The sequence below is a fragment of the Bactrocera latifrons genome, unplaced genomic scaffold (assembly GCF_001853355.1).
Source record: "Bactrocera latifrons isolate USDA-ARS-PBARC rearing strain unplaced genomic scaffold, ASM185335v1 scaffold_1003, whole genome shotgun sequence".
Lineage (NCBI taxonomy): Eukaryota > Metazoa > Arthropoda > Insecta > Diptera > Tephritidae > Bactrocera > Bactrocera latifrons.
Genome location: NW_017534413.1, coordinates 20,898 through 28,834, shown reverse-complemented (window position 1 = coordinate 28,834; position 7,937 = coordinate 20,898). Strand labels below are relative to the sequence as shown.

Below are 7,937 nucleotides of genomic sequence, written 5' to 3'. Positions count from 1 at the left end.
GACAGAAAAAGAAAGAGGCCCAAATGCGTGAGTACGAAGAGCTTGATAAGCTGGCCGACCGGGGTAATGCTCGAAAATTCTACGAAAAAATGCGGGGGCTTACAGAAGGTTTCAAGACCGGAGCATACTCTTGTAGAACCCCCAAAGGTGATCTAAACACCGATGCCCAGAGCATACTTAAATTATGGAGGGAACACTTCTCCAGCCTGAAGAACGGCCGAGCTATTCAAACACGGCGGCGAAGAACTGATGAGGAACATGCATCAGCTTCTTTGTAAAATATGGTCGACCGAAAGCCTGCCCAACGACTGGAATTTAAGTGTGCTATGCCCAATCCACAAAAAAGGAAACCCCACAAACTGCGCCAACTACCGTGGGATAAGCCTCCTCAATATTGCATATAAGGTTTTATCGAGCGTATTGTGTGAAAGATTAAAGCCCACCGTCAACAAACTGATTGGACCTTATAAGTGTGGCTTCAGACCTGGAAAATCAACAACTGACCAGATATTCACCATGCGCCAAATCTTGGAAAAGACCCGTGAAAGGAGAATCGACACTCACCACTTCTTCGTCGATTTTAGAGCTGCTTTCGACAGCACGAAAAGGAGCTGCCTTTATGCCGCGAATCCGTCAGAATCGGGAAGGACCTCTCCGAGCCGTTCGAACCAAACAAGGTTTCAGATAAGGCGATTCCTTATCGTGCGACTTTTTCAACCTGCTTCTAGAGTAAATAATTAGAGCTGCAGAACTAAATAGAGAAGGTACAATCTTCTATAAGAGTGTACAGCTGCTGGCGTATGCCGATGATATTGATATCATCGGCTTCAACACCCGCTCCGTTAGTTCTGCATTTTCCGGAGTGAATAAAGCAGCACCACAAATGGGTCTGGCAGTGAACGAGGGCAAAACGAAATATCTCCTGTCATCAAACAAACAGTCGTCGCACTCGCGATTGGGCTCTCACGTCACTGTTGACAGAGTCCGTTGTGGTTTAACCTGAGTTCCTGCCTGCGAAGGCCTAACCCCACGGTGCTTTCTATTGCTAGAAGCACATAGATCAAAGCCCAAAAAGACAGACACAGTGCATGTGGATTTTAGTCGCCTCTTACGACAGGCATGCCTTACCACGGGTATATTCGGTTTCCCCCCCAACCTGGAGGGGTCCCCCCTACCCGCCGGGGGAACGTCACTGTTGACAGTCATAGCTTTGAAGTCGTAGATAATTTCGTCTATCTGGGAACCAGCATAAACACCAGCAATAATGTCAGCCTGGAAATCCCACGCAGGATAACTCTTGCCAACAGGTGCTACTTCGGACTGAGTAGGCAATTGAGAAGCAAAGTCCTCTCTCGACAAACAAAAACCAAACTCTATAAGNCTTGCCAACAGGTGCTACTTCGGACTGAGTAGGCAATTGAGAAGCAAAGTCCTCTCTCGACAAACAAAAACCAAACTCTATAAGTCACTCATAATACCCCTCCTGCTATATGGTGCAGAGGCTTGGAAGATGACAACAACTGATGAGTCGACGTTGCGAGTTTTCGAGAGAAAAGTTCTGCGAAAGATTTATGGCCACGGCGAGTATCGCATTCGATGGAACGATGAGCTGTACGAGATATATGGCGAGATTGACATAGTTCAGCGAATTAAAAGACAGCGGCTACGCTCGCTAGGTCATGTTGTCCGAATGGACGAAAACACTCCAGCTCTGAAAGTATTCGACGCTGTACCCGCCGGGAGAAGCAGAGGAAGAGGAAGACCTCCACTCCGTTGGAAGGACCAGGTGGAGAATATCCAATCACGCCAATTGGCGCCACGTAGCGAAAAGAAGAACCGACTGGCGCGCTGTTGTTAACTCGGCTATAATCGCGTAAGCGGTGTCTACGCCAATTAAGAAGAAGAAGAAAAAATAAAATATATTAAATACAAATAGAATTTACTCCGAAAGCAAAGATTAATTAAATAAAAATAATAATAACATCTGAAAGAAAAGATAAATATTATTTGATCATTTAAAATATAAAACAAACATTTGTTTTCACATATTATATTGGATTGTATTATATTTTTATTATATTCCAATTTCCAATTGCAAAGTACACACACTTTTTTCACATATGTACTTACTAAACAATTGATATTTGCTGCATCTGATGATATTGCTGCAGCTGCTATTTCCAATGCCATAAAAACAAATTAAGTAATTATTTGCAAATTATTAAAAAAAAATCATATAAAATTCACTTACTTACCTTCTTATTGTACGAGCCTCCTTTACGATGTTATGATCACGTCGGACATGCGTCTTTCAATCGTTTTTTATTACCCTTTTTGGGATTTTCTTTAGCACTATTGGCAATTATGTTTTCTCCTTCGCACTCATTCAAATAAATCAAGGATTGAAAAAAAATTTGTTTCGTCGAATTTGGGTAAACAAAAAATAACCCGAAAATGTGCGTTGGTGTTAGTGCATAGAGAAAAAATGTGTAGTTGTATAGAAATATTTGACACTAATATATTATATTATATTTAGTTAATTAAGACAGTTTTAAAATTTGTATATAAGTAAAGAAAATACCAAATAAAAACCAGAATGAATAAATTCTCACTCAAACAAAGACGTTTCATTTCCCCCCATCAGTGGTGAGGAATGACAAATTATTTTTTGAGGTCAATGTTTGATCTTACAAATCAAACATATTTGGTCGGGATATAGTGCTCGGCCAAAATTAAAAAGTCCTGTATTTACAAAACAGGCAATATACAAAGCCCTGTTCAAAATACAGGCAATTTAAAACAAAAATAATTGTAAGACGGATGTATATTCCCGCATATTAGCAACATACATATCAGAATGAAATAATTCTCAGCTCAGTGAAGGCTTTCCATTCTATGATATGCAGAATTGAGAAAATACATACAGCTTTGAAATCAATAACCAATAGCTCTTGACAACAGTTGCTACCTTTTGACTGAGTAGGCAATTTAGAAGTAAAGTCCACTTTCGACGAACAAAAACCAAACTCTATAAGTCACTCATAATTCCCGTCCTGCTATATGGTGCAGAGGCTTGGACGATATCAACAACGGATGAGTCGACGTTGCGAGTTTTCGMGAGAAARGTTCTGCGAAAGMTTTATGGTCCTTTGCGCGTTRGCCACGKCGAATATCGCATTCGATGRAACGATGAGCTGTACGAGATATACGACGACATTGACATAGTTCAGCGAATTAAAAGACAGCGGCTACGCTGGCTAGGTCATGTTGTCCGGATGGACGAAAACACTCCAGCTCTGAAAGTATTCAACGCAGTACCTGCCGAGGGGAAGCAGAGGAAAAAGAAATCTCCATTTCGTTGGAAAGACCAGGTGGAGAAATATTTGTCTTCGCTTGGAATCTCCAATTCGCGCCACCTTGCTAATAGTAGAAACGGCTGCCGCGCTATTGTTAAATCGGCTATAATCGCGTTAGTGGTGCTTACGCCAAAGAAAGTAGAAGAATTAATGGAAATTTTTACATGACTCATTATGAAAGTTTAAACCATGAATCAGCGCGAATTTCGGCAAGAAACGTTCGAGAATAACAATTCACAACCTGAAAACTGCTATTACTACTGCTAATCCAAAAAATTAAAAGATGAGGAATTTTGGGCATTTAAAATCCAACTCATTTCAGAGTATAATAAAAATTTCCACAACACAAAAGTGTGAAGATGAAGATGAAAACAATTATCCATATATAGAAAATATTTGCAACACAAAAATGTATATACATATGTACACAATTTTGCAAGAAAATAGTATTAACTGAAAGCAGCAGCAGTGTAAAATTAAAAACAGGCTTAAATGAGCACCAAATTCTAATTAGTTTTCTTATATTATCCGTCTTGATTAATTAATAATAAAACGTATGGAAACTATTAGGATATTTATTAAAAAAATCTGAACTTACTTTTGCTGAGTTGAGCTTCTAAGTAATTTTGTTGAAACCATGGTACATTCGCCTCCGGGTAATCCAGGCACACTGTCCGATTTAACTTCATTATTAAGTTAAGTACTCGTTCGGGATAAGTCGCCTGAAATATTTTACAACCTTTTAAAAAATAAACATTTCAGGAACAATTATATAAATTTATACCTTGGAGTAACACACGTGAATCTCCTCTTCTATTCTTTGAATAAATTTAACACAAAACACTTTGTCAATAAGATCTTCAGGCATCGATTTATAGTAGCATAGCGCCAGACATGCTTGCACAATCGACAAGCCACTCATATTTTCGAAGTCTCTACAAAACATTAAAATTCGAAATCGTTACATTAACATAAGCAAATATGTATATACCAATAACAAATATTGTATGTACATACAAATATCATCCATCTTTTGCAAAATTATTGTGTATGCCATTTTTTCGATATTGAGTTTTTGATACAAGGTTGTTTAAAATTTACCCACTCCTCATCCCATAAAATATTGGGATATTTTCATATCATATTATGATAGTGATGGCGAGTTACATTTTAGCATATGTGCCATAAATTTAAATTTTTACGAATCAAAAGAAAAAAGGGGATGATATATACATATGTATACTAGAAAGCAATGAGATGCTGTTACTATGGTATTCATTGAATTATATTATTGTAAGCTATACAATACAGTAAAACTCTATTTATGGTTGAAATTTACAAATTATTGATCAATATTGTTAGTTATGTGCAAATCACCATAAGATGTTGAGTTTTTTATTTGAGTTTGTAAGAAAAGTGTAGTTTTCACAGTTGTTTACAACATTTAACATAATGAATGTAGTGAATGAGAAATGGGGAAACGCGAATGGAATCCTTTATTCTGACAGTATTATTAACCCTCATTTGTACTGATGGGTCCAGCCAGACTTTTTTGAACTTTAAATCACTATTTCATATACTAGTACACACGTTTATGTTTCAATACTTCATGATATCCTAGATGATATATTTTAATATGATTTTGTTCATATATATATTTATAAAAATTGATAAATAGTTTTTAAATTATAGTATTCAACCGAAAGTCATATTGAGTACTAATGGGTCTGGCCAGACCCATGCGCTCATTACGCAACGGGAACATACTTTTGTATGAATTGGAATGCTCTCTTGTTATTCTATTCATGATTTGTTTTGCTCATTTCAATTTAAAGTTCCGTTATCAAAAACATTGTTGGTTTTCACATGTTAGATGTTGTCATTTGAAGTTGGAAGTGAAAAGTGATGTTCACATTCAAGTAAAGAATAATCGGTGGTATTCTGTGAAAGTATGTATTTATTGAATAAAAATGAGTAAAATAAATTTCATACATGATAATGTGCCGCGTAGTGATCCAAATTTTTATGACTTGGTTACAAATGCTTTGGCAGAAGAAATTGAAAACAACAGTGAAAATGATGATAATGATCTTGATTTCGGCGCCTCAGAAATAGAAAATGAGTTGGAATTTGAAGCTTCAGATGTTGAAGCTGAACATGAAATTGAAGTCGCTGAAGAATATAGTAGCACAGATAGCGACGATGATTTGAATACTGATGAAGGTAACAACTTTATTGGTAAAGATGGGACCGTTTGGCGTAAGGCATCACTTCAAAGTAGTCGTGTTCACCTCCAATCACATCATGTTCGCCTGTTGAAGTTTTCGATGCGTTTTTTACACCAAACATATCATACATCATTGTAAGCGAAACCAACAATTACGGTACGGAAAAAAACAATGAATGGAACTTTAAAAATCCCAACAAATTGAAAGAATGGCAAAACTTTACAGAAACGGAGCTCAGAGGTTTTCTAGGCATTCTTATAGCAGCAGGAGTCAGCAATAACAATAGTCAGGCTGCGTCAGTTTTATGGAAAACAAACCAATTGCCAATTTTCAGAGCAACGTGTCTTACCGTCGGTTTTTGACCATATCCCGTTATATACGATTTGATGACGGTCGCACTATACCTTTCCGCTTCGAAACAGATAAAGCGGCACCTATACGAGATATTTGGAACTTTCTAAATACAAATCTCCAGAAGAATTTTCGTCCATATAACGATATAACTGTTGACGAACAACTTTTTCAGTATCGAGGAAGAACGGCTATGTACGGTATAAAAATATGGTGGGCTTGTGACGCAAAAACTCATTATCCTTTGAGTGGAAATATCTATACCGGAAATAACCTAATGAAGGGAGAGCAAAGAACCAAGGGGAAAATGAGCTTATACGTTTGGTTTCAAAATATTCAAATTCCGGGCGCACAATAGTAGCTGATAACTTTTTTTCCACTTTAAATTGATGTAAGCGGCTAATAAGCTTGGGGCTGTCCTTCGTTGGAACCCTTCGATGCAATAAAGCATCTATCCCACCTGAAATGAAGAAAAACAAGAATAGGGCAGTTCTTTCATCTGAGTTTGGATTTCATCAAGACAACGTAGCCATTTGTTCATATGTTCCTAAGAAAAACAAAGCGGTAATATTACTGTCCACGGTACATTACGATAAGGAAGTTGAAGGCGTCAAGCGAAAGCTGCATGCATTACAGCAAAAATAAAGTTGGTGTTGATGCCATGGACCAAATGCTAACGCATTACACTACCAAAAGAAAAACTAAGAGATGGACTCTTGCATTTTTTTATAATTTTGTTGATTTAATGGCATTAAGCAGTTTTATTATATGCAAAGAAAATAACAATTACACTAAATCAGACGCTCGTGAAAGTTTTTATATGATTTGTCCGAAATGTTAGCTCATCCGCAAATCGAGTTGAGACGTAACAATATACATGTAATAAAGCATTCCGTTTGCCGTTCCGCAATTGAAGATATTTTGGGAAAATTTGAGGTATGTATTCAGTAATGTCATATACATATATAGGGCAAACACATTTACAAGTTACAAAATTTATTTTACAGAAACAGCCAAATACGCTAACAGACACCAAAAGTGAGACTTCAGAAAGGAAAAGGAACTGCAGCTTATGCCATGTTCAAGACAAACATCGTCGTAAAACAAGGTTCTTTTGCCAAGAGTGCGCAGATGCTGTATGTCAACAACATTCAAAATGTTATTACAAATGCTTTAAGTGCATAAAGGGAAATTAATTCTATTTTCAATCTTTTACTTGCTTTTCGTGAATACTTTTTTTGAGTTTTTAAAATGTTATTTGAAATAAAAAAAATAAAGTTTCTCCAAAATGATATTAGGTTTGCTTTTGAGTCCAGCCAGGCCCATTGGTACTCTATATGACAATCCAAGTATCCGTGAAAATGAGGGTTAAAATACGTGGCAATGGGAGCATTTCTCTATCATATTTCATGTTAAAACGGTTGTTTCAATAATATTTTCTGCGTTATTTTTGTTTAACAAACTTGTGACCGTTGCTCTTATGCTTTTCTTTCGGCACAGATGACGGGAGTTTGCGAGCGTACTGCGCAACGATCGATGCTTCATACGTTTTAAAAGCGGTTGGCTGACAAAAATTCAATATCTTTGGAATAGTATGAACAAACAAAATTTTTTTGCAGATTATTAAAAGTGAATATTTTTCGCGTTGTGTTACATACTTTTCAATATTTTTTAGCGTGAAGAACACTTAAAAAATTTCAATTGTTTAGCAAAAAATTATTATTTAAATTTCTTTTACTTCACAAAATTTCATCGATTTATCTTCAGTAGTTTATGAGAAAATAATTTTACAATTTTATCGTTCTCTAAATTTCAACCTTTGAGGGCATGCACCTGTCCGGCGTTCGGTCCCTTAATTGGGAAGGTGCCGCTGTCCAGCTGGTTGATGTCCTCGTAAAAATAAGGGCTGACATCACCGCCGTCCAAGAAATGCGATGGACGGGACAAGGACAGAGACGAGTAGGTCCTTGTGGCATTTACTACAGTGGCCATATAAAGGAGC

General features: G+C 36.9%; 1 protein-coding gene across 5 annotated transcripts in view; it reads right to left on the bottom strand.

The window, feature by feature from the left end:
• The window catches only part of LOC108967593, a 25,317-nt gene that overhangs the window by 5,122 nt on the left and 12,258 nt on the right, over positions 1–7,937 (bottom strand). For all 5 annotated transcript variants that reach the window (XM_018931119.1, XM_018931137.1, XM_018931128.1 and 2 more), the window contains exons 5-6: positions 4,141–4,291; positions 3,955–4,078 (exon numbers count right to left, since the gene is read on the bottom strand). In XM_018931119.1, coding sequence (XP_018786664.1) covers positions 3,955–4,078; positions 4,141–4,291 — 275 coding nt within the window. The remainder of the gene's footprint in view (positions 1–3,954; positions 4,079–4,140; positions 4,292–7,937) is intronic.